This window comes from Lontra canadensis, unplaced genomic scaffold, assembly GCF_010015895.1.
Source record: "Lontra canadensis isolate GAN:19392208 unplaced genomic scaffold, GSC_riverotter_1.0 scaffold74, whole genome shotgun sequence".
Lineage (NCBI taxonomy): Eukaryota > Metazoa > Chordata > Mammalia > Carnivora > Mustelidae > Lontra > Lontra canadensis.
In genome coordinates, this window is record NW_022631068.1 from 4,013,386 (window position 1) to 4,040,367 (window position 26,982).

Below are 26,982 nucleotides of genomic sequence, written 5' to 3' on the forward strand. Positions count from 1 at the left end.
GACCTGAGCCGAAGGCAAAGGCTTAACCCCGCTGAGCCACCTAGGCACCCCGACATGTACAGACTTTTCATCCAAACCCTAGAACTTTGCAAGTTCAGAAGTCTTTAAATGAATATTTCTTTAAAAAAAAGAGAGAAAGAGAGAGAGATTTACTTATTTACTTGAGAGAGAAAGCAAGCTCAGTGGGGAGGGGCAGATGGAGAAGGAGAGAGAGAATCTTAAGCAGATTTGGAGCTGAGCATGGAACCGGATGCGGGTCTCGATCCCATGATCCTGAGATCACAACCTGAGCCGAAGCCAAGAGTCAGATGCTTAACCAACTGTGCCACCCAGGCGCCCCTTAAATGAGCATTTCTATACCACTGAGAGTGAATCTTCCCAAGAGCAGCAAAACTTGCAAACATCTATACCCTTGTTTTGGGTCAACATTTTATGGCACATTTACCTGAAAAACACGCTGGTAGAACAAGTATGTGAAACAGAAACATTTAGATACTCTTAGAAAGGTATAAAGTTTGTTTACTTGTCAGACACCCCTCACTTTGGTGTCTTCTGAGGGGAAGAAGAAGCCTTATGTCCCAAGTAGCAGAAAAGATGTTTGGCGTTTAAAAAAAAAAAAAAAAAATCACAGAAGTTCTTAGATAATCTTGATAGTAATTTCTTCACATTGGCGTTTTGTCACATCAGAAGAGTTAGAGCCGGAAGGAAGACTGTGTATTGTAGGAAAAGTGGGCAGAGGGCGAACCAGCCATCTCCACTGTTACCTACTCCTATTAGTGGTGTGTGTGTCTAACGTATCTTCCCTCCCCTCACTCATCTCTTCTACTGTTTTTCTTTCCCATCATGCAGTGCATCATCCAAGGACTCATCTCAAAGCAAAATCATCCGCTTCACTCTGGGTCAGAAAAAGATTTCTAGGTTAGATTTTTCTGTGTCCTGCAAAGCATGGTTTCAACCCAACTCATTGATCCCTTTGCTCTGGCTAAGTTTCCTTTCAGTCCCTCTCCCTGTTTCATGTTTGCGGTTTGAGCAAACCAAACGTGCTTTGGCTAATGACCCAATGTTGGAGAGTTTTGAGTGTCTGGGGGAGTGGGGGAGACATCATTGAAAAGGAGTGTGTATGTGTGTGTCAGAGCCTATGTGAGATGAAGCTGTACATACTGCTTCTGCATCTCTTTGAGTTGGCCTTTGATTATTCACTCATCAAAATCCTTTCTGATTTAGGGAGAGGTAAGTTTCTAGGTGGATTTTGTAGTTGTTTTATGATGAGCTTGGCTCCCTGCTCTGGCCTGGCCCTGATCCCACCTCACCTGCATCCCTTTTGTGTGTGTGTGTGGTGCTTTTTATTGTTGCTGTTATTGCTAAAATTACTAATGTGGGATTGGTTTTCTTTTGAATTAGAAAGAATGGAAGCATGACTCCCATTGGTGGGAGGAGACAAAGCAGCAAGGCAGCTCTGTCTCATTTTCGTTTCTGGATGCTCTTTTGTACCTTGGAGAGTTTGCCTCAGTCTCCTAAAAATAAAAATCAGCCTTGCTCACTAACTAGTTCTCTTGACACAGAGTTTTGCATCTACGGCCTCATAGGAGGACCCGTTCCAGGGTACGGAAAATGCCGGTCATGTCTTTGGGATCCACTGTTCTTTTAAAAGTAGCAAGAACTAACATTTTTTAATTTCATTATGCACCAGTTTGAATGCATTCTCTTATTTAATCCTCAAGTCAGTCTTCATGTGGCAGATCATGGTATTGTCCCCATTTTACAGATGAGAAAACTAAAATCGAGGAAGTTAGGTAAGTTACCCAAGGTGACACAGAAAGTACATAAAAGCAGGATTTGAGCCCAGGTATCTTACTCTAGAACCCTCACCTTAACCACTGTGTTACACTTCTCTCTTCCTCCCCCTCGAAATCTGGTACTTAGGGGGTTGTCAAGGCTGCTTTTAAAAATCTTTGATTTCAGACATTACCCTCAGTCTTTTGCCTCCACTTGTAACATCCCAACAGAACCCAATGCTGGGGTGGAATTGCTTCATTTACTTTTCATTGAATTCTCACTTAAAGCTAAAGGGAGACCCACACTGCATTTGTATCTGTATTTGTGTGGCAAATACGTTCTGAATATAGCCTGCTGCCCCACTCCGTCAAGCTCTAGGTCTCTTTTCTAGCCAGAGTCTTCTTTTCCTTTTCTAAAGGGTTACACATCGGGAGACCCGACTTGGGATCTGCCTGGCTGTTGGCAAGAAGCCACAGGGCAGTGGCCTCTCTGTAGACCAAGTCCAGATACTACACTGACTTGGTTCCGGGGGACAGGAGGGAACCCACATTCATCAGTGCTTCTCATAATCTTGTGCTTTGTCATTTTGGGGTGCTAGAACAAATCACTGTAAACTGGGTGACTTAAACAACAGAAATGTTTTCCTTACAGTTCTGGAGGTTGGGAAGTTCAAGGTCAGAACGACCTTCCGTCAGGTTCTAATGAGAGCCCTGTTCCTGGTTTTCAGTGGCCGTGTTCTTGCTGTGTCCGCACATAGGGAGCAGCACGAGAGGAAGCAAGCCCCATTCATTCTCTTGTTATAAAGCACCAATCCCATCATGAGGTCTTTAACCTCATGACCTAAGTCCCTCCCGTGAGCCCCATTTCCAGATACCATCACCCAGGGATTAGGGTTATGACACATGAATTGGGGCAGGAGCCGGGAGGACATAAACACCCAGGTCATAACAGCATACTAGAGAGTGCCTGCTTTCCCTGAAAAGTAACACAGGGTCCAACTCGGACACCAACTGCCCTGGCAAACGGGGTTCCCAGTTTTTGAGTGTGGTGCAGATGTCCCTACATAGGTGTCAACCTAAATAAGGAGGTAAACTGAGGCAAGCTCAAATTACCAAACTCAAATTGAGTTTATTTGGGAATAGCAGAGGAATTGCAATTTGGGAAACACATGCCAGAGCAAGAAACAAGTGAGTCTATTGAGGATTTGGGGTGTGCTCTATTTTTTTTTTTAAGATATTTATTTGTTTATTTATTTGACGTAGTGAGAGAGATCACAAGTAGGCAGAGAGGCAGGCAGAGAGAGCGGGGAAGCAGGCTCCCCACTGAGCAGAGAGCCCAGTGTGGGGCTGGATCCCAGGACCCTGAGACCATGACCTAAGCGGGAGGCAGAGGCTTAACCCACTGAGCCACCCAGGTGCCCCTGGGGTGTGCTGTATTGATGGACCAGGAGTGCAAGGGGACATGTGAGGGTCCAGCCAGAGTCTAAGCAGTATGTTCATCAGTTTGAGGGTGGAGAGGAATTCTGGCAGATGTGCATCGGTCAAGAGATAAGTTTCCATAATCCATAAATCAGACATTTATGGGAAATCAGCCTCCCCGTTCTTAAGTGCCGTTCTTTTGAGGGCGTGTGCATGAGATGCTCCATTTCCTATCCTCCAGTTCCAGTGTAGATTGAAATTCTTTCACGGACAAAAGGAAAGGAGGGAGATGAGCTTGGAGGGAACCTGAAATCCAGTGTTTGTTCCCACGATGTGCTCCGTTCTAGAAGATAAAGCAAACAGGAGTTTGCCGGGGGAAATATCTGCTTGAGGCACAGGGCCACCGCGGGATGATTTGTTATCAGTCCCGGATGGTGAAAGGAGGCAGTGGGAAGAGAGGAAGGACTGAAGGGTGAGGCCATGTCTGCCCCTCCCCCAGGGTGTGCTGGGTTTAGGGCTTCCAAACTGACTGAATGCCAAGGTCTGGCTTTCTTTCAGGGCCACATCCCCCCACCTAGAGTTTCTTTTGGATACATTTTTGTCTCTGATGAGGCTAATGAAAGGATGTTCTTTCATTATTTGCCTAATAATCCTCCTTGCCCTCCCTTATCCCCCTCCCTTTCCCACCCCCAGCCTTGAACACAATTCTGATAAGCATTTTAGCTGATCCAGGCATCACCAAATGGAGCCATAATGTTAGCCACCAAAAGAAATAGCCTTACCCCTGCTGATGGAGCAAGGCACCTCTCCCAGAGCTCAGGAAATAGATCTCACTCAAGTGCAAACATTGCTGGAACACCTGGCGGAGTCAAACACTTCAAGAGGCACCAGGGGTATCCAATAGGGTGGGAAGCCTCACCCAGGAGTCTGGATGCAGGGAAGAGGCTTATGGAGGAATCAGCACAGGGATGGAGGTTTTCCAGAAATTTCTGCCTTCAACTACAATTATGTTCCCTTGGCAAGACCAGCGGGTGCCAGGTTCATAGGAATAGTCCATCTGCAGAGACATGGAGGCATGGCGGCTGTGAGTGCGGCTAGTCAGACCTACCGAAAGCCCCTCTTCACAACTCACCACATCACCTGGGCAGATCATTTATTCTCCAGGAGCCCGTGTTTCCTCACTGCCTCATTCAGTGTGATGTGGATCAAGTAAAATCACCCCAACCCTTTTATGTCTGGCCCATAAGGAGTGCACCATAACCAGCAGATGCAGTGACGTTGGTGTTTTGGGTTGATCTGGGCCAGCTGGGGCCACCAGGCCACCTCTAGCAAAACCCCATGGAGCTGGTCTACATGACCGTCTTATGGCGAGGAAGCGGTGGGGCTCATACTTCTGTCCTCTTTGTCTAGCTGCTGAAAAGCAGAGGCCATGGAGATGAGATATTTAGCATTTAATGATCTCCTCTGGCTAAAAAAAGCACCTCTGATCACACCTTCCACCTGAGATCCCAAACCTGTGCCCACAAGCTACCATCCTTCCTGGGAGGGCCATCTTCTCCATTTCAAGTGGCTTTGCGGGGAAGAAGGTCTTTCTTCCCAACAGCGTGCACAGGGTGTGGAGCTGGGATGCGCTCACAGGTTATGTGCCAGCAGTGACTACTTACCACCCTGCCTGCTTGGCTCTGAACATGTTGACGAAATCAGCCATGGCTCCAACAGCAGCGGGGTTTCTCTTCTGCCTCTTTTTAACACCACTTCCTTTAAATTTACTTTTTTTTTTTTTTTTTTTTTTTTTTTTGGAAAAGCAACATGTGTATGTTTCAAAGAACCCATCTGTGCCCTCTGTCATTTTGTAACTATGTTTGGAACATGGAATGATCTTGAGAAGTAGAGTTGTTCTGGCAAAGGAGTCCTTGGAACATTCTGGCACCATAAATGATGCAGAATTGACTTGACATGCTCCCCTCTCCCTGCTGGTCCACATGAGCAAGACCCAATTCTCCTGAGAAGAGGGATGCTAACGTACAGGTAGCAACTGTTTCCAGGCTGGGACTTGATAGCAGTTCTGGTGATGCTTGAAGATGTTAACAGTAATGAACTTGGGAATGTGAGCTGGGTCTGTGTTACTGTGAACCAGAGGATATATACTCTCCTTTTCTGCTCTAGCTCTGCTCCCAGCCTCCCTAACAAATGCCTCATTGCTGGAGGCCAGGACAATGTCCAGATTCATATTATGGCACACAAGGACTTCTCTACTCGTGCCCTGCCTGCTTCTCCAGCCTCATTTCCTCCCAGCCTGTCCCCCACTCCCCAGCACACACCAGCCCTTCCTTCCTCTTCAGGAGACCTCTACCTTTCATCCTGACTCCGTACCCTCTTGCCCTCCACTCACATTTCTGTTCCATGTGCCACATCTTCCTCTGGGGTCCCATCTATTTGGAACCTTCGCTGGCCATCCCACCAACTTCCAAGATTATCATTTTCCTTCTCTGAATTATTTCTGACCTTTGTATATTCTTTTATCAATACATATGTAATTTAGATGTCATCTGGGATCAGTCAGTCCCTTAAGATCTAGAGGAGAATGAATGAGAACCCTCCCTCTGTCTGTCTGGCCTACCATAGTAAAATACCACAGACTCAGTGGCTGATAAACAACAGAAATTTATTGTCCACATTTCTCGAAGCTGGAAGTCCAAGATCAGGATGCCAGCCTGGTTGGGTTCTGGTGAGCACTACCTTCCAGGTGGCAGATGGCTGACTTCTCACTCTGTCCTCATAGGGTGGAAGAGGCCAGCTAGTATTCTGCACCATGTTTTATAAGGGTATTAATATCATTCTTGAGGGTTCTGTGTAATGACATAATCATCTCCCAATCATCTCCCACAGGCCCCACCTCCTAACGAGATCACACTGGGCATTAGGATTTCCACATAGGAATTTGGGGTGGGGAAACATAAACATTCAGACCATAGAAAACTCTTCTTCAATTTTCAGAAAACCCAGTGCCTTCCCCATGATTGCTCATGTACCTTAGGTCCTCAAGGTCACCTTTGTCTTTGAAATGCTACATTTGAAATCTTATAATTCACTCTGAATTAAATTGAGGGAATTGACTCACTATCCCAAAGAATATTTTGGTTCCCTCATGGGTCGATCCAAACAAGCCTTTTTCCTTACTTCCTACCCACCACACGTTCATTCAAGGCCTTTGTATGTTAGGTGCACTTTGCTGGAAATTTCAGAGGGTTGGTAGGGGGCTTGCTTTGGAGCAAGCAATTACTCAAGCCCATTCACAACAAAACCCATGTTTTAAAGCATCTAGACACTTTCTGAAACTTGGAAGGAATTACTTGGTCTCTACCTAGTCTTTCCATTTGGTCAAGTTCAAGGAGCTGTCCTGACTAAGGTGTAACAGTGATGGAGGTAGAAGGTGACATGAATTGACTTGAACATTGGGGTGGCTTTTGATGCCCAAATATGTGCTGACCATTCCTTTTTCATATCAGCTGCCTCCAAGGCCTTCGAGAGCTCCTTCTCCATGTCCTAGGAAATTGGTCACAACCCTGCAGCCACTTGAAGGCTAGGCCGATCCCATCAGAGGTGCACCTCTAGGTCCTGACTCAGTGCAGAGAATCTGATGATGACCATCCATGGGAAACCAGAACTGGCTTGGTTGATCCAAGACCAGGAATGTTTCATTCTGGGGACTGGGGCCTACAGATGGCTCAGAGGTACCCTAAGTATAAGGTCTCCATCACAGATACTTGGATGAAGCAATTTCTCTTCTGGAATGTTTCTTAGGGAAATGAGTACCATCTGCCAAAACCTGGCTTGCCTCTTTGAAAATGTAGATCTCAGACTTTCTTATGTTGATTTTTGTCCTCTCTCTTCTGATACTTTCATCTAGATCCATCGATTTCCTCCATTATTTTGATTGTTTTTTGTACCAAAGCATCTTTCCTTTATTACAATGCCGAATTCATTTATGAATTCATGCTCAGCAGAGAGGATGAGAAGGGGAACTCACATGCATTAAGTACTTATAATAGGCCAGACATTAAGCCCCATTCCAAATGAACAACTATCCTATTGGATAGTTTATTATTATTCCAAAGTTATCTGATATGGAACATGAATCTTGGAGAGATTATAACACTGGTCCACTCTCATGTGTATGGAAAAAGCCCATATTTTATCCATTATTCCATACTGCCTCACAGAGGACTAGACTGCCTACGCAATTCAAGGTTATACTCATTCCATCCGATGCTTTGATCAATCTTCTTTCTCTAATGGCCCTGACTGCCCTGAAAAATCTGTGGTCCAGCCGTGGGTCAGGGCAGTGGGGGCTCTTCAGCAGCTCTGCGAAAGGAATATATCTTTCCTTTCCTGTTGCTTTTTGCTTCTCTATTCCTTGCAAACCCCCTCTGAAGTAGAATGCTATGGCCTTTTACCCTGTACCACTTCATACAGTTGCTGTGACATTATCTTGGAACAAGGCTATAATGCTTTTCCAGGCCTGTTTGTGGGCATAAGGACTCCTGTAGACTATAGCTGGGTTAGAGGAGTCCAGCCCAAAGGACTCCACATCTGCACCTACGGAATCCCTACCATTAATTGTCAGTACTCCACTAAAAATGACTTGGAAGCCTCACTGGATGCTGTTTGTACTCAAAGCAAAACCAAGACATACCAAGATTCCATTCCTAGGCCTCCTTATCCAGTTGTGCTGGCCACATCTCATATTCAAATATAGACCAAGACACTGCTGGTTTTGTACCCCACTCTGTGCCTGTCTTTATGGGGTGAATATTTTCTCCAAACAAGATGGGGTAAATTAACAGAGGGGCACATCCTCCCAGTGCAGTGGAAAGTGCACTTCCCTCTGCCACTTGGTCGGGGAGAACTCACCCCGTTCCTTCTCGCCTAGTTCCCAGTCAGGGAATTGGGCCACCTTCTTCTTAACTGTATAAATTTTACAGTGCTCTCACACTAGCTCATGTTCTCTGTTTATTCTACAACCATCTTTCTTGCTCAGCCAGCAAGAAAAGTTTAAAGTGATTGCCTGCTTATATGTAAAATGCTTCCAGACTGCAAACCTCTTTGGTGCTTACTAGATTTGCATGGGAAGAGAAAGTTGAAAGCTTTATGGGTTGAAAGTTCAGACTTATCACTAGATCTAATGCTGGTCAGCAGAGGTTCCAGTGGCTTTTAAACACAGTTAAGTGGGTTTTAGCTGAAAGATAGAACTATTTCATTATTTATTCATCTTTCAACTTTTAATGATTAGAAACAGGCTGCTTTGTAGTCTCTGAACCCAAGTTCCTGATCTGGGGAGACTTAACCTTAACTCTTGGGGGAGGAGGCCATAATATCTTGAGACTTATTACAAAGATGTCTGCTAGCTTATTTCCCAAATTACCCCAATAGAGGTATTTCATTTAAAGAGAACATGTATGTGTGTGTTTAGGTTAATGGATTCCTGCTGGTTCTACAGAAAGAACATATTATTTATATCCATCTACTGTGCAGAGAAGCTGGCCTTCAGCCTCTAAGTAATGCCTATGGAGACAAGTTGTCAGGTGTTGAGGAAGAATACATGTCTCAACACATGTTTCCACCCAGGCCATAAGTTTTCTCATTGTAGTTGTATTGGGTCCTGAGTGCTAGCTAGTCTTTTTCTGACCATTATAAATTACATCATTTTCTTGACCCTGAAACCCTGGATTATGACAAACATGACAAACCAAAGGTAGGTATTAATGCACACATAATAAGGTAAACACTTAGAGTCTTAATTGGCCTTTATGTTCCACACTTCATAGAATTGGAGTTGACATGGTTTGGCCCCACTGAAAAGTAAAATTACTCATCCAAGAGAAAAAGGAAGATGAACTTTTTTTTTAAATCAGCAAACATGTTCATTTACTTTTCCTTCAGAATTTGCCTTTGCTCAAAGGCAAACTCAAGTTTTGCTGTTGGACTTTTCTGGGGTCCTTAGTAGCCTAGGTGTTTGTAGTGATTCCACTAACTCTTTTGATTGGCAAACCTCCAGAGACCCAATGTCTTGAATGGTTCGTTTACCTCCTGCATGACTGCAGTTCCTTCTTCTGAGACACTGCTGCTCCTCTGAGACTGAATCCATCCTTCTGTTGCTCTTGGATTTTAGACTTCCAGGTCCCACTGCGAGGGTATCCGCTGCAGGCAGCGAAGCCAAAACACGTGGAGGGTCAGCCACTGCTAACAACCGACGCAGCCAGAGCTTTAACAACTATGACAAGTCCAAACCGGTCACCTCCCCGCTTCCACCACCACCACCAAACAGCCATGAGAAAGGTAAGTCAACTTCTTGAGGATCCTTTTTGACATCTTCCTTTACAGCAGATCTAGTTCCTTTGGGTGAGTTTGGTCAGGGTTGGGAGCAGGTTGTAAATAAGATGGACCACAGGACATATTGGCTGGCAGGAACTTTGTTAGCAGAGGCATTAAGAAAGTGGGGGAAATATGTTCCTAGTTGCTAGCAGAAATACGTGTATTTGTTTCAGTGAGGGCCCAGAAGATACTGACTATGGAGAGAAGTGATACAGCATCTACAATTTGAAAATAAACTTTCATAGAACATGTTGTATATGGTAGATGGTTTTCTAGAAATGCAAGCAAGCTTCTTGGAGGATGCATTGTGTAAACTGATTAGATTTTTACCCATCAAAAGTGATATAAAGGAAGTTAAATAAACATGTCTTCAAAAAGACATGTGGGTTGGCCAAATGAATACCTTGGCTACATAAAAGAATATGCAACATTATTCTTGTGTTCTGGTGATGTAACTTTTATCAAAAGAGGATAAGACTTTTTGCTATACATAGCCCTGAGATTTTAGGATGGGGGGAAAGGTGAGTAGCGTTGTGGGGGCTGTTGCCCAGAAGGTAGTGAAACAAACCTTTGCTTGCTCCAGTCTGTGTCCTGTGGGACACTGGGGAAACGAATCAGCATAGAAGAGTCTACGGTAAGAGGCAGAGCCCTCCTTCATTCCTCCCTGGCAAAGGGGTATAGACTTCTTTGCGGAACATGTTCAGATCTCTTGGAAGCATTGTCTGTCTGATAGGATTTGTCCTAGATGTGCCCCGTTACTCTCCCGAGACCCAAGGGGCTGCCCCTCACTCCTTAAAGTGCTCCAAGAGTCTGGACAGCCTTCCCACTGTGAACGAGGTCAGAGCCTCCCTGACCTACCTCTCCAGCCCAGGGTGACTTGGTTCAGTGGAGCTGGGTTTCTGCCCTACCCCTAGCCAGAATATTTGAGAAAATATGAAGGAAATTTGTGTATGGCTGATATATATATGGCAGAAGGTTTTGCCTACAGAGCTCTGGAAACTCTGCAACTAGAAGTAGGATGTCTTAGCCAGTCAAGATGCTTTGTGATCCAGCCTTGGCTTCTGCCTGAAGAAAATCATTTTTCTTCTTCTCCGTTCCCCCTCTTCACCTCCCCTCCCTTTCTCTTCTACAACCATACCCAAGTGTGTTCTTTTCAAAAATGTGTTCTTTTCAAAAATGTGTTCTTTCCAGAAGTGTGTTCTTTTTAAAAGTGTGTTTAAATTGCAAAAATAACGTATGCTTGTAAAATGGTACAAGTACATATCAAAAGTTCTCCTTTGCATGCTCCCTGAAGGATGCTAATATAAACCGTCCTCTATATATTCTTCTGGAACTGATTTCACAATACATTTACACACACACACACACACACACACGCACGCACAATCTATATAGAAAGGTGTTTTTTATATAAATAAATAAGAGATACATTTTACTGAGTACCTACTATGGGCCTCATTGAATCCCCCAACAACCTATGTTGTTATCCCCATCTTACAAGGGATGAGACTTGGGCAAAGGGAGGTTAAATACTTACTGAGCCACACCAGAGACGGTGAGAGGTGGAGTTGGATCTGAACCCACGCACCTTGGTTCCAGAACCATTATTAATACTATGCTTTTCCTGCAAGCAGAAAAGAAATGCTCAAAGCCTTGCCCATTGAACTCTGGAGATGTGCAGGTTGAGTAAGTGAGGGGAGCTAAGAGGATGTGGGAGGCACCCTGCCCAGAGCCCTCTGCTGGGCCATTCTGTCCTTGTGCCATGGTCACCTGGAGAGAATGTCTTAAAAAACATCTGAAGGATGGATGTGAGACCAATATCCAAAAGATTGAGAAAAGAAAGAGAAGTTCCTCATGGTTAAAACAGGTAGGGGAGGATGAAGGGTTGACAGCTGGAATGTTGTCCCAGAGCCTCCTACCGAGGCAGAACCACTCAGGCAGCCCACCAGGTGCTGGCCAGCTGTGCTGGGACGGCCACCAGTCTCTTTCTGTCATGGGCACAGACTGCCATGTGTGCCCGGAGCGGCCAGGGAGCCACACGCCTGTCAAAGGATGGCGGCTGCAACTTCTAATGGTGGCATTGCCCCAGGGAAGGACTGTGGGATAGGAAGAAAGAGAAGTCAGACTTATTTACTGAGCAGGTAGTATTTGCCAGGGGCTTTGATTGTCACCGTGTTACTTGATCTTCACAAACATCCTGTGTGGTAAATATTATTAACCTAGTTTTACAGGTAAAGGAGGCTAACTGAGATTTGGTCACTTGTCCTCCCTGTAATTGAGCCCTGGAATTCATATTGGGGTTCGACTCCTGGATTTGAACTCGGGCTCTGTTCTGTCCCCTGGGAGGTCTAGGGCAAGGATCAAGTGAGGTTGTGTGAGAATATTTTGTGAGCTATGACTCTTACAAAATCCACTGAGGATTCGCTTTTGGAATGATTAAAATAACTGATTGGTGCACCAAAGGGTGCTTTTGTTTCCCCTCTTCCATCCTGGAGAGTTTAGGTAAAGCCCGTGTGGGGCAGACCTGGGTATATTTTATATCAGCGCTTTCCCACCATCCTGAGGTAAAGGGACAGTGCGACTTTACCTTCAGAGGCTTTTGTGCTTCCTCCTCCTTGCTCACTGACCCTATGTCCTCTATTGAATCTGATCTCGATGGCAGCTTATGCGGTAGCCGGGTCCAAGCGACATACAGTATGCGCAGAGAGAAGTAGCTCCACCACCCGGCCATGTGGGAGGCGACACGGGTTCTTAGGTGCATAAGGTAGCCTGAGATAGCATCCTTCATCCTGAAAAGTCTCGGAGAGAGGCACAATAGTGAGCAGATAGATTGGAGCTCAGTGTGGCTGGTGCTGCGGTGGAGTTGTGGACTGCTTTCTGGTGAGTTAAAGTCCACGATATGATCTCATGACCTGTCCTTCTAGAAGCTTTCTTGTGAGTCAGGCAGGCCCTGATAGCATCAAGTGCTGGCACCTCACTCTCAGGTAAACCGATTCACACAGTTGTGTATGTCATCCATGGGGCCAGAATTCTCCTTCTAGGAATTGATCTAATCACACCAGAAAGGGGAATGAGAAATTCAGTATTCGGTCAATAAAGGAGAAAAAATATTTCAACACTGAGTCCTGATTTTTTCAAAAGGATAAAGGGGAATAAAAATTCGCCTATTATAACAGGCGAATTTTCCAGAGCCTGGGAACACTTAATTCTTTGTGAGGAAATACTAAGAGAGTCCCCTTAAAATCACACCCAAAGAGGCAGATACCCTCCTGCCATGACCAAATTTTAAAATTTAGTTCTGATTACACTGAACAGTCAACTGAGATGCGAAACAGAAAAAAAGTAATAGATATATAAAATAGTTCACAATGAGAAAAAGCCTAGGGACATCCTTAGTTTATTAGCTCATTCCATGAGGTGACCAAGGACATGGTTATTCTATCAAACCCAGGAATGTCCCTGTATGGCCACATAACCTATTCATTTTCCCAAAGACTCACATCTCAGATTTTGCCTGTGAGGTTTGGAGGAAAGTCTATAGACCCTTAGCCTTTAAGAAAACCTGCTAGTCGTCCCATAGTCCTCACAGGCGTGGTCAGGTCTCTCTTTGGCTTCATCCTCCCGCTCCTTCAGGCAGGGGTCGAGGCCCAGCCTCAGCTGGTCTGCCGGACGTGACGAGCAGGATCCCCTCAAACACCTGTCAAGGGATGGTTTGGAAGCATGAACGCTCCTCGCTTCCTCTGTTGGCTCCCGGTAGCCCTCGGGCTCCAGAGAAGACTCCCAGATTTTCAGGGAGAAGAAATATCTGTCGTGTTCAACATTCGTGACAATATCTTCTCCTTCTATCCCTTTACTTACATTCTCTGAGTGGGTTAGCGCTGCCAGAAATCTCCTATGTTTCTAAAGTGTTTGGTCCATCATATGAATTTGAAATGTTTAGGATTCCTAAACTAAATTCTAGGCAAATGGAAGGATGAAAGATGTTCTCTCCTGAGTGACAAGGTTTTCTTCATCTTGGAGAAAACATGTCATTATTAATATTTTCATGGTACAAATCATCCTGTCAAAAATTGTCAAACGACACAAATGTATTGAAAGAAAAGGACTCTCCGTAATCCCTCCTCTCAGAATGAACCGCTGTTTATCCCGTAGCTTATATTCTTCTGTACTTTCTTTATGCGTATACCATCACATTTTGATAAATTTTTCCTAATGTTTAGTGTTTGCTGAGTACTATTGTAAGGGCTTTATGAGGAATAATTTAATTCTTACGGGAGCTCTGCCCATACACACGCACACATACATTTGCACACATTGTGTAAGACTTAAATCTCCTAAATAAAATAAACAAATTGTAGCCAGCCTTTTTATAGGTTTTTCTCTCTTTATAATAGTTGCAGAGTACTCCATTAACATGAATTACCTTAATATTTTTAACAACATTCATCTCGGTTGCTTCTGATTTTTTGATGTTATAAGTAGTACTGACATGAGCATCCTCATGTCTTTTTTGTATATGTACACTATTTCAGTGGCATTGCTGCACAAAGGATATGCTTGTGTTACAGCTGTTTTAACGTTGCAAATTTTGCTTCCAGAAGGTTATACTTATGTCTGTTCCTATCAACCATGGGGCGAGAGGCTAGTTTCCCTACACACTTGACACCACTTCTGTTTTCACTCTCTTGCGCAAAAAATACTCTGTTTTTGAAATGAGGCAAATTACTTTAAGAAGCTGAAAGAACATGATCGTTTGCTTAAAAATTGGCCCTTTAGCGGTGTGGCCTACATTGCTGCTCCTTCTGGTTCTGCTGCTGACAAAGTTGTGATTGAGGCTTGCGATGAATTGGGAATAATCCTTGCTCATACAAATCTTCGGCTCTTTCATTACTGATTTCATTGCCCAGTATTTTATGGTTTGCTTATGTGTAGGTGAAAAATCACATTTTTTACATTTTGACAATATCTTTTTTAAAAAATAAAACATTAAGTCTTAGTCGTAAAAAAAAAAAAAACCCACAAAAAAAACCTGGCCCTTTATACTGATGCTTTGGCGTGAGTTGCAACTAGTGACCTTGGCAGAGCACAGAAAGCCCTTGGTTGGAGAGCAAAAGCTGTCTGCCAACTAGTGTGCCCTCACTCAGGACGCTGAATTTCTCCAGGCCTCAGTTTCTCCTTCTGCAAAGTGAGTCTGAGGTCGTCCGTCACCAAGCCACTGTGAGGTGTGAGTACTTGTTTCCCCCCTGCCCTTTGGTCTTGCCTAGTGGGAGCCCCACCAGGGCATTCTCTGGTCTTAATCCCGTGTCATTTCTGTCCTCTGGTTCACGCCCGCCTGTCATGGGTTGAAAAGAGGAACCAGACGTGGGTGGAGACCACGTTCTACAGCCTTCAGCACTATGTCCTGTCTGAGTAACATCAGAACCATTGATTTAGAATCTCTGTGAACTTGTCACTTCATGGCTGGTGAAGCGAGTTATTTATCTGAGTTAATGATTGGGAGAGGTAAGCATGAAGAAGTTGCCGGTGGCCCATCATTAACCAGGATTCTGACCTCAAATTACAGATGAGATGGGATTAATTCAGTGGTCGGAGCCACACAGAGAATACAGTTGGGTGCCCCTGTTTCCGGTTGTTTCTCTCATTTGTTCATTTTGTTGCTCCTTCTGTCCAGCATCTGGCTTGCCATCATGATTGAGGGGACTGTGGCACAGACTCTGCTTTCCTGGGCTGTCAGCCTCAGGGGAGGGGTGGTGTTCACAAGTCCTAGAAGAGAGAGATGCTCAAACTCATGAAGAAAAAGATAGACTTAGCTAGGAAGCTCCAGGAGGACTTGAGAGGAATTATAGCATTTGCAGTGATGTCCAACTCCAGATTTTCGTGGAGAGAAAGAGAGCGGAAGGCTGGGAAGGATCAACTCATCCTACTGTTTGGGTCCAGGTGTTACTCTGACAGGACATCTGCTGGGGTCACTATGTTAATAAACTCATGTCCTGTGGAGGACCTAGAGAGGGGAAATTTCTACAAGATCATTTCAGCAGTGGGGTAGGGCCTCACTTGGCCGTCCAGAGACCCTTGCTTCTCCAGAGCTGTTATCCCTGGTCAAGGACAGCTCAGGTGCCTGTCGGTGCTCAGTAGGTGGTAATCATCTCTGTTTGAGAACTGGCTGGAAGGTTGGCTCAAGTCTCCAAGCAGAAGCCACAATTGTCTGCGGGCTTAAAAAGGCAGCATAAAGATTTGAACCGAGGAGGTATTACTGGATTTAAATAGAAGTCTCTGGGGGATCGTCTGGAAATGGAATTCAGGGAACTGTTAGATCAGCCATTGAGACCAGGCAGACAGGATGAATTAAAAGCTACCAAACTTAGGGACCTCACACATGGCACTAAAAGAAAAAAATAGCCTAGCAAGTGTTTGCGAAGATGCACTGGTCTCTTGGGCCAGAATACAGTTATCTGGGGAGGAAACGTTGAGGCCCCGACAATTAAAGAGAAAGTGTTCACATCGAAGCAGACAGTTGTGTTTGAGTTCTGGCCTTGCTCCTTGCCATAAGTAAGTGCAGTGCTCACCAGGACATCTACTCAGGGTCCCCCTCAGAGGACCAGTGTAAGCCACATTTGGCACTGTCTTGCTCAGGGTATAGACGGGAATCGCAGGTGGCTGGCAGGGCAGTGAAAGTGTGTCTCTTCCACAGGAATGGTCCTGTTGACAGCGGTCCATGTGGCCATCCAGGTGCTGTGGCTGCCCCCTCCCACTTAAGGGACCATTCAGGTGTCAGGGTACAAGACTCACACACAGCAGGTGCCAGAGTCGGGGTAGCTTAAAATCACATGCCCCATGGGAGCCAGTATCTCTTGTAAAAGCACCATGTGCATAACTTCTAGGTTCCTGCAAAGAATAGGTCTGATCAGTAGTCAGCACTTGGAGAAACCCAAAATGAAAGTGCTCCCCAAGAGGTATTTATACTTCATTTATGGCTCTTCCCAGTCCAGATGTGGTTTAACTATCAAGGGTCATTTTTACCATGAGCAGTGTTGCTTGGTAACGTAGCTGACATTCTATCTTTATCAAGTTTCCAGGGGAACAGAGTTACAAGGTTAACCGAAGGCTAAATTCTCATGCAGAAGGGGGAGAGATTTTGTTAATCCTTTTCCAACAGTATGTCAGCTCACCTCTCAGACACTGAGTTTATTTATCTGGGAACTGGAATCAGGCTGCCCTGGCCCTGATGATGATACAGAGTCCGATGTGAAGCATTCTCTCTGAATTTTTATGTAGCACAATTCACGTGTTCTGTCCTTGCTGCTTCTACTGAGTGTAGACATCACTATGAAATATTATGACTTGCTGTTTCCCCATAGCGAGCTTATTGACATTGTGGGTTTCATTTGCACTGTGGGGAAAAATTGCCAAGTTCTGATTTTCCGAAGTATCGTATAGTCAGTTCATTTGTTGTCTGTTAATGGTGCCCTTTTTCATGTTGGCAGGTAGAGGTTAATGGCTTCTGCAGAAAGGCCAATTTCATTTTTTTAGTTTTCATTTCACGCCTATTTCCTTTTGTTCTTTTTTTTTTAAGATTTTATTTATTCATGAGAGACAGAGAGAGAGAGAGAGAGGCAGAGGGAGAAGCAGGCTCCCCAAGGAGCAAGGAGCCCTATGTGGTACTCGATCCCAAAACCCCAGGGTAACAACCTGAGCTGAAGGCAGATACTCAAACATCTGAGCCACCCAGGCGCCCGAGTTTCCTTTTGTTCTAAGCAAAGTATTGGCATTGTCTAATTGAACAGATGAAAAGCCCTAAAATACATGGTTTCGAGTCTCCCAAATAATGCCTTAAAACAGTGACATTGTTCCACTCTGACAGAGTGTCTGCAAATTGCCTGTGTACAATCCAAGAGGGGACAGCATAGTGGGTCTCTGTTAAGTCTAAAGTGTGCCCCTTAAGTCCCACGATCTGGTGGGACAGTACACTCAGGATTCTGGACTGTTGTTTCTCAAGGTGTAATTAACGGACCACGGGTGCCAACAGCCTTTGTGGTAATTGCTAGAAACACAAATCCTGAGGCTTTATGAACCTATTTCTTCTAAGTCACACTTCTGAATGAGAGCCTGGAAATCTGCATTTTGGACTCATGATATTCTTACAGCACTGAAGTCTGAGAACCGTTCTCTTAGGGCTTCTGGGTCACCTTTGGGAGGGCATGTTGCCTTCCAATTTTCCTTTTGTTCTCAGCAACCATTTTGGGGTGTGTTGTTATGGGGAATGGAGTAAATGTAGTAAGATACCCAGACTAATGCCTGACATACAGCAGGAGCTTAGTAAAAAGGAAATTTAGATTTGCATATATGTTTCACTGTACCTATATTTAAAATTATTCTCAGTGCCATTAACTTATACTGGGTAGACTTACCTACTTGCGTAGGTCTTTGTATCTTCTTTTGGGTTCTTTCTGTTGCCTCACTAATCTTTAGTGAAATTCTTATTGTAACCTTTTTTTTTTTTTTTAAAGAGAGTTGGGGGAGGGGTAGAGGGAGAGGGAAAATCTTAAGCAGGCTCCATGCCAGTGCTGAGCCTGACATTGGACTCCATCTCAGGACCCTGAGATCATGACCTGAACTGAAATCAAGAGTGAGACGCTTAACCACCCAGGCGCCGCTCTTATTGTAATTTTTCAAAAATTTTCAATATTACTTCATTCCAACTGAGCTAGTAGAAAACAAGGAAAAGGATTTTGATCTCCTAGTTAGCCTGGAGATATAAAAAACGGAGCATCGCTGTGGGGTCTGGATATGGTAGCAGAGGTAATGCGGCGATGCAGAGAGGTGCTTGAAGGGGAAAGTCAGCTCACCCTTTGACTAGCGAGTCACTGTCTGGCTCTTTCTCTGCTTGGCATTTGAAAAGCCTGATGTTACTTTATAAGAGCGTTATCCTCTTTAGAGGAAGGATGAACACTAGTAAAGCTTCCTGCTGTTGTCCTTACCCTGTAGCATTAAATTAAAGTCAGACGTGAAGGTGAAAGAAATGGTATGTGATACAGTCTCTCTGGCCACCTTTGGGGGCCATTTTCTTGATCTACTGTGTCATCCCGAAGGTGTAATTCACAAGGTGGTCTACTGTGTCATTCGGAGGTGGTGATGCATGGGTCCTTCACATGGGGAGAACGAATGACCTTTAATGCTAAGGCCACCTGTCTCACAGAGAGGAATAAGGATATCACCATGTTTGCTTTCCTCTACATACAGATGTGTTTCAAAGCCCATGTGTGAGCGATGGCTCTACTGTATATCCTTTTTCCAAAATACAATAAACCTGACTTTTTGTGAGAGAAAGATGGAGTTAGAGACAAGGAGAGAGAAAAACCACTTCGGAAGATGAAATACCTATTTGATCGGTTTGTGTCAGGAATAGAAAACACCCCGCTGACACTCCTCCGATCTTGATCTTAGGGGGATAAATCTGAACATTTCCTTGGCTTCCATCCGCTCTGTGGAAGGCATCACACATACACGAATGCAATCTAATTTCAAGGATCATTGGTGGGGGAAAGTATTTGTGTTTCTGGGGGTTTTCATCATTTTTACCCAGGTGTCATCTGTGGTCAGGGCTTAGTTGTCATTCATGAAAATGCTTTTTTAAATATTTAAGTATTTGGCCGAGTTTATTACCATGGAAGATACACACATTTTGGGATAAATGGAATGACCTTTTCTCTGAGCACATATGGCCATATTCCCCATGCATACACCCAATACTGTTCTGTTCAAATGGACAAGCCCAGAATGCTGGTTACAACAAGGGAGAGCTCCTGACCAATAAAACTTGACAACAGGGAGTTGCTTGTGCGCACATGCGTGGCTCCTCTCTATTGATGACTTGGAATTGTCATCCTTAAACAAACCTAGTGGATAAAATGGCCTGTTTCTCCACCGTAGCCTGCTCTCACCATTCTGTCACCAACACATCACACACGTCCCAGGGAACCTGTCTTCTCCTGATGAGAATGACAAATGAGGGGGGTCCCACGGAGAATATTTGTTTTCAAGATAACGGTCACAAGACAGTCACCTCATGATAAGAGTGATGCACAAGCCATAGGCAGACATCAGGCCGAGTTAATGGTTGTGTGACAGAGTGGTTTATGCCAAGGCACTGTGGTCACAATTTACATTCTAAATGTCCTAGGAGTTCCTGTCATGAATTCTTAGCTGCAGCCTTGCTGATTCATGTGATTAGCAAGGCTTCCCAAACTTTGTGGATATTCCATAGATAGTGATGGAAATTGGTGGCCTGGCCTACTGCCATCCTAAGAGCAAAGGTAAAGAGAGCCCCTCAACACCTAACGTTCCCTTTGCCTTTTTAAAACTGAGAGAATCACAGCATTTTTATGAAATGTGAAATGGAGTGGAGAATCAGTGACTTATAATAATTCATGGGTAAAGCAGTTTAAAAAAAAAAAAAACTTTGACTCAGGACAGTCCAAACATCGAGTCTCTGCTGCCCCCTACTGCCCATTTTGTGTATATAGTGTCTCTGGGTAGACTTGGTTCCAGCCTCTCACTCTCAGGGCACTCTGCTGGGGAGGATAATTAATGACTTGAGATTACCCAAATGGTCTCTTCCAGACAGGGTCTCGCCACATTTGTTTCCTCAGTTTGAGAGGTTGCATGTGGATGGAAGAAAACCCACGTTGTGGACATGATAGGGTTCACATGTTTGGAGAAGAATGACAGCAGGCCTGAGCTAAAATCATCTCCTCAGGGCCGTCCGTCCACCCTTTCCCTTCAGCAGCCACCAGCTGGTGGATCTAAGAATCCGGTTTAGCCATGAGAATAAGGATCTATGGACACTGGCTGATTTTTGCTGCGAGAAAAGTTGTGTGAAATTTAGCTTTATTTTTAACCATTCCAACCAGACTATACAGTATGGAGTATGTGAGTCTGCCTCCTTATAATGCATTCATGTACTTGGAACTCAGTCTGTCATCTGTTTAGTGCATTACTGGACGCCTTCTAAATCTCCAACATCATGCTAGGCACTAAAAACTCCAAAGTGGAAAAATCGATCATCATCTTTGCCCTCCTGGAACTTAGGGTCTGGGGGTAAGGACTGATATTAAACCACAAATAATCTCATGAACTTTTGTGTTTACTGCTTTTAAGAAGAAGATTAGGTGCTATGAGGGATCATAAAGGAGGGATGAGGCCAGTTCTATGGGTGAGATAGAAACTCATCAGGGAAGATCCAGAGGCGAAGTCCTCAGGGGTCCACTGAGCAGAGAACACCCATTCTCTCTCACACAGTGACTGGAAACAAAGGATATTTATAGACAGAGATCAGTTTCCCTTAGGAAATGAAAGTCTATGTCCTGGACCAGTTGTTGTTGTTGTTGTTGTTTCCCTCCCCTCTTTCTGGTCACAGAGAGGAAAACTAAAAAATTAGAGCGACTCAAACTTTCCCTGCATATTTTAAAAAAGAACTTATTCACATTTGTCTTCTCACAGTTAAACAGGGCCTCACAGGAGTAGGGAGTTTCCTGACCTCACAGTAACAGAACCAGAGGCTAGATCATCACTCACGGAAGTTACCAAACGTGGGGTTTCCTGTATTCACAAGTAGACTGGGATAGATGGCTTCTAAAATCCCTTACAGATAGAGGATTTGATTATCCTAGGCAAAGCGTGGAGTTGGTATGATTTTACTGGGTTCTGAAGAGGTCTAATAATGACACCTATCCCTCATAGTTGACTAAAGTTCCCAGAGGCTCTCCTTTGGATTGGTTCCTTTGAAAACTCACCTTATTCTGGATGGTGTTGCTCTCATCCTAGGGTTCACCTCTGTGCTGAACAAGTTGCATTTTGTGTAGCTAATGGCCTGTGTACAGTTTGTGATGACTTCCTTTCCCCCATTCATGTAGCTGGGGAAGATTTCTCCCCAAACTTAGATAAGTTATCTAGAACTTGCCCAGCTTATACCCTGAGGCCATCAGGGAGGCCACAGGCAAGGATTTCTGCCCAGCTAAAAGCAGTCGTGGCTCCTGGATGAGAAGTTATTATTCATGGGTGGTTTCAACCATTTAACACTTGGATTCATTCCCTTGTCCTCCCATGAGAAGAGCCAGATATAAATATCTTAAGGCAGAATTATTTCTAAAAATCTGTTTTACATACATGCTGTAGGGGGCAGCATTCATTAAGGAAAGGCCTGGGACAGCCCATAGAAGAGAGGAATTATTTAGACCTTATAGGGAAGAAACTGGGCCCCGCTTGCAAAGATTTCTGTGCACCAGAGATAATCATTCTGTCATGTTCTTCATACACGGATGCGGTTCTGGCCCTTTGGTAATAACACGCCTTAAGGGGACAGGATCACCTTACATCACAGGAAATTTATCTGGTCTGGAGTCCATACCAGTGAGCACTTATGGAGGAGAGTGACTTTTCCACATAGAACATAGGTGCTAAGGCGCGGATTCCTACCCAGATCCCCTGACGCCAAGCTTGTGTTCTTTTAGCCACTTTCTGAGCCATTGTGGTCTACCCACCCTCCAGTCAGAAACAGTGACTCTTTCCCCCAAAACTGCTTCAAACCTGTTTCTGCCCAGGAAATCGTAAATAATAGTTAAACTTGTGGGAGATAACCTTTTCCTGGATCTTCCAGCCTTGAGAAATTCATTGAGGCAGTTTGTGACTTGTTGACACCTATCGCCCCAGGCCCTAAAAATTATGGCTTCAATAATAGCTACGTATACGGAAGCCTACAGGTTGTGGGAAAGTCCTGCTGAGGCATGCCAGGCTCGGGTGATCTCAGTTGGGCTGGCTCACGCACTGCGGTCATCTGGTTGTCTGCTGGATGCTGGCTAGTCTGTAATGCCCTCAGCAGAGATGTCCCCACTTCTCTACCCTGTGTGTCTTTGATCCTCCAGGCCAGCCCAGGCTGTCCTCCCGATGGATGAATTCTGAGACAGAGGGCTAAGTGCACAGCCCTTTGAAGGCTAAGTTCTGGAAAGGGACGTTGGTTCTCTTCTGCTGTGTTCTGGCCATAGCAAGTCACATGACCCGGCCAGGTACATTGAGGGAGGAGCTCAGAGCCACATTGCAGAGTGTATGTGATACCGAGACGGTGGGTGCCCGGGCACTGTTTGCCGTGAGCCTACCACAATAGATAAGCTGGACCCCAGGCACGTGTGTTAGTGATAGATTGATTTTACTTGCCACAGTAATAGTCCATTTTCATGGCGTGCCATGAAAATGAGACTCATACTCTGAGCTTATAAAAGATAAGCCAAGACACACTTGTCTTTTCCTACAAGTACGGAGGTGTGCGGCTGTGCCAGCTCTCAGTGGGGCTAGTGACTGAAGGATCCTTGCTTACTCCAGCCCCATAGAAGGTCTCGGAATAGCAGACAGGAGCCCCGTTGCTCTCTGAGGCCCCCTCTGGCCAAGCTCGGTACTGCCTGCGACAGTAGCATCCTGCCGAAGGGGACTAGCTCTCCGTCAGCCCATTCTCAGATCTTGGGGGTCCTTGGCCTTCAGATACCCGTGCTCCTCTGCTTTTTTCTGTTCTGTGCTGACTGGTGCAAGTTGTGTGAGGAAGGGGTTCAGGACCTCAGGGGTCTGTTCCCAGCAATTCCCCTTGATGACCATGTGACTTCAATGGTGTGACTTTAACATCTCTGAACTTCCAATTCCTCGTATCTAAAATAGAAGTGAGAGTAGCATGAACCTCATAGAGCTACTCTGAGGATTACATAAGATGAAACATATGAGGAAAAACCCCGGAATTATGTATGTCATGTATATCGGATGCATGAATTAATTCATGAGTGTGTGCAGTCTAAAATGACTTCCTACAGGCATACTAACCACAGCAGCTGGATGCAGAACGCCAAGAAGCCAGTTCTTTACTCCTGGTCTTTTGCTTCAGATCAAACGTCTAACGTGCCCATATAACCACATCTTGCTTAGCTATGTCTCTCGTGGATAAACTATGGTGAAGGATGTTTTTGAAAACCAAAGGGACCAAGAAACCCAGAGTGACCTTCACTAAAAGAAGAGCTTCTAGCAAATGAACGCTTGTCATAGCATGGTTATCTTAGAAATGGGTAGCCTATTGATTCTCGAAACCCCCTCACAGCCACTCACTGGGGGAGGGGAATTAAGGATAAAAGTATTGATATAGACAAGTAAACATAATGGAAGAAGCATTTGTTAGGCTGCCATTTTTATTTTTCATAAATTGCTTACTAGAGTAGAAGAAAGAAGATAAGATCTTTCAGCAGGGTTTTGAACAAAAGGGTATTTTTAAACAAAAGGATATTAGCCAACTTAATTATACTCCTAAAGCAATGTAAAGGTCATGACTGATGGTTTTCGCAGTGTTTTGGAACAAAGGCCCCTTTGATTAGTAAAGGATTTTTTTCCCCTGAATGTGATTCTATTTTTCCTTTTGTTTGTCCGTCATTCTTAAGTCTGCATTCTCTGATCTTCTTAATGCATCCAAACCCACAGTTTAAAATAATCTGCTGCCCCAGTCCTTGGGGTGGCGACTGGAGCATCTTTGGACAATAAAAGGAAAGACATTGTAGCTGAACTAATGAACAGTCCGAGGAAAAGGGTGAAGCAACTCTAAGGGTGGCAGTTTCTGAGCTCCCTTCTGTCTGAGCATAGCCGGATACCATGGCTCCAGCCTTGGGCTATTGGTCAGCGTTAGTGGTCATGTCTGGGGAACCGATGTAGCCACTGCTGGCCGGAAACTGAGCAGAACTGTTCAGTCTCATTAAGGAAACCCTCAGATCACCCTCTGGCATGAAACGCTTCAGAAATCATCAAACAGCTGAGGTTGAAGCTGGGCTCCTTGAAGTGTTTCCAAAGGCTTTGGCATATCTGCCTTTTGGATGAGCTTAGCTAAACAGAGAGCTTTTCAGGTCTGGTGTCTGGGGGTGGCAGGAGCTCCCTGGGCACTGGGAGTCACACTGAGGTGGGGATAGGAACGGTGGGAAGAGGAATTGGCTCTTCTTGGCCCACTGCTTGCTCTCCTCTCCTTCTTCTTCTTTTTTAAAGACTATTTGAGAGAGAGCATGAGTGGAGGGGACAGGCCGAGGGAGAGGGAGAAGCAGACTCCCCACTGAGCTGGGAGCCTGACGCGGGGCTCAGTTCCAGGACTCTGGGATCCTGTCCTGACCTGAGTGGAAGGCAGACGTTTAACCGACTGAGCCACCCAGGCACCTCTCCCTCCTCCTTCTTTAAGCTGTTCTTTCTGTCACTCTCCCCTCTGAGAAGGTAGCTTCCCAGCACCAGGAGGACCAGACGTTTCCCAGAGAGTGAATCTGTAGTTAATTACAAATGTCTCCGTATTGTTTTAGGCGAGCACTGTCACTAGCCCTTTCTGCAGTGCTGGTAATAGTCTGTATCTCTACTGATATGCTAGCCAGTAGCTATAGGGGGCTATAAAACACTTGAAATGTGGCTATTGAGAATGAGGAACTGAAATTTTAATGTCTTCTCTTTTAATCAAGTTAAATGGCCTCATGTGGCTAGTGGCTACAGTATTTGACAGTATCTCTGAATGAAGCCTGTTATTTGGGGGCACCTGGGTGGTTCAGTTGGTTAATCATCAGACTCATGATCTCAGCTCAGGTCCTGATCTCAGGGTCATGAGTTCAAGCCCCACATTGGGCACTGTGCTGAGGGCTTACTTTAAAAAAATAAAATCATTTAGAAATGGCTTCCTCATCATGAAAGACTGAATACTACTTGATTTCATTTATATGAAATATCCAGAATATACCAATCTATAGGGACATATTAGCAAAGTAGTGGTTGCCAGGGCTGCGGCCAGGGTGGGCCTGCAGAGAGGGGCATGGCAAGTGACTGCTAATGGCTACAGAGTTTCTTTTGGTGGTAATAAAATGTTTTAAAATTAGATTGTGGTGATAGTGGCACAACTTCATGAATATACTAAAAATATTGAGTCGTACACTTTATTTTTTTACAGTTAAAATTAATTTTTTATTAGCAAATAATGTATTATTTGTTTCAGGGGTACAGGTCTGTGAATCATTAGTCTTAAACAAATCACAGGACTCACCATAGCACATACCCTCCCCAATGTCCATCACCTAGTCACCCCATCCCTCCCACCCCCCTCCACTCCAGCAACCCTTAGTTTGTTTCCTGAGATTTAGAGTCTCTTATGGTTTATCTCCCTCCCAATCCCATCTTGTTTCATTTTTCCCTCCCCTTTCCCCCACAACCCCCCCACCCTGCCTCTGAAATTCTTCATATCAGGGAGATCATATGATAATTGTCTTTCTCTGATTGACTTATTTTGCTCAGCATAATACCTTCTAGTTCCATCCATGTCGTCACAGGTGGCAAGATTGCATTTCTTTTGATGGCTGCATAGTATTCCATTGTATATATATACCACATCTTCTTTATCCATTCATCTGTTGATGGACATCTAGGTTCTTTCCATAGTTTGACTATTGTGGACATTGCTGCTATAAACATTGGGGTGCACGTGCCCCTTCGGATCACTACGTTTGTTTCTTTATGGTAAATACCCAGTAGTGTGATTGCTGGGTCGTAGGGTTGCTCTATTTTCAACTTTTTGAGGAACCTCCGTACTGTTTCCCAGAGTGGCTGAAATTAACCAGTCAGGAAACTACAGGTGTTGGTGAGGATGAGGAGAAAGGGGAACCCTCCTACATTGGTGGGAATGCAAGCTGGTGCACCCACTCTGAGTCATACACTTGAAATGGATGAATGTTACAGTATGTGTATTATATCTCAATAAAGTATTGTTTTGTTTTTAAATAGTTTGCTTTCCTGCCATATGCAAGTAGATATTCTGACCCTAGCTCTGCTCCTACCACCTAAGTATGGTTAAGTACCTATCCTTTCTTGTGCCTCAGTTTCCCCTTGATAAAATAAGGGTGTTGCCTTTGCCTCAAGGGTAGCAAAGAAGAGAATTCCTGGTTCTTCTTTCTTTGCATCTTTATAGCTTTATTCCCCGTCAAGTAGGAATGTACCCCTTTTCTCTGGGAAACCCGGTTCTGGGAGAGCCCCAGGCAGTAGACAGAGCTTTGAGCAGGTTGTACCTTGCCCTGCTCTGTCCATTCCCTCTGGAACCACACTGTAGAGAGCCTTTGGTTCTGGCCTAGGAATTTTAAGTAACAGCTAAGGTATTTATCTTTTTGCCTTTGATCCAGATAAAAAGATTTGTAACTTTGCTTTGTCAATTGATCTAATGCACAGAAATGGCTTTCCATACCCTCAGCAAGCAGATTCCCAGGGGCAAGGAGGGATTCCTGGTTTTAAAATGTCTTGCAGTTTTTCGTGGTCTGTGGTTGGGGATCCTGTGGAATTTCTGGGAAGGTCATTCTTCAGGAGCAGGCTTCAGCTGCTCTGGTTC

General features: G+C 44.7%; 1 protein-coding gene across 3 annotated transcripts in view; it reads left to right on the forward strand.

The window, feature by feature from the left end:
• Positions 1-26,982, forward strand: part of NAV2 (neuron navigator 2) — a 382,063-nt gene that overhangs the window by 163,437 nt on the left and 191,644 nt on the right. For 2 of the 3 annotated variants that reach the window (XM_032881203.1, XM_032881204.1), the window contains exon 6: positions 9,367-9,533. In XM_032881203.1, coding sequence (XP_032737094.1) covers positions 9,367-9,533 — 167 coding nt within the window. Of the gene's footprint in view, positions 1-849; positions 919-9,366; positions 9,534-26,982 lie in introns of all 3 variants that reach the window. The other variant, XM_032881202.1, reaches the window with a different exon arrangement.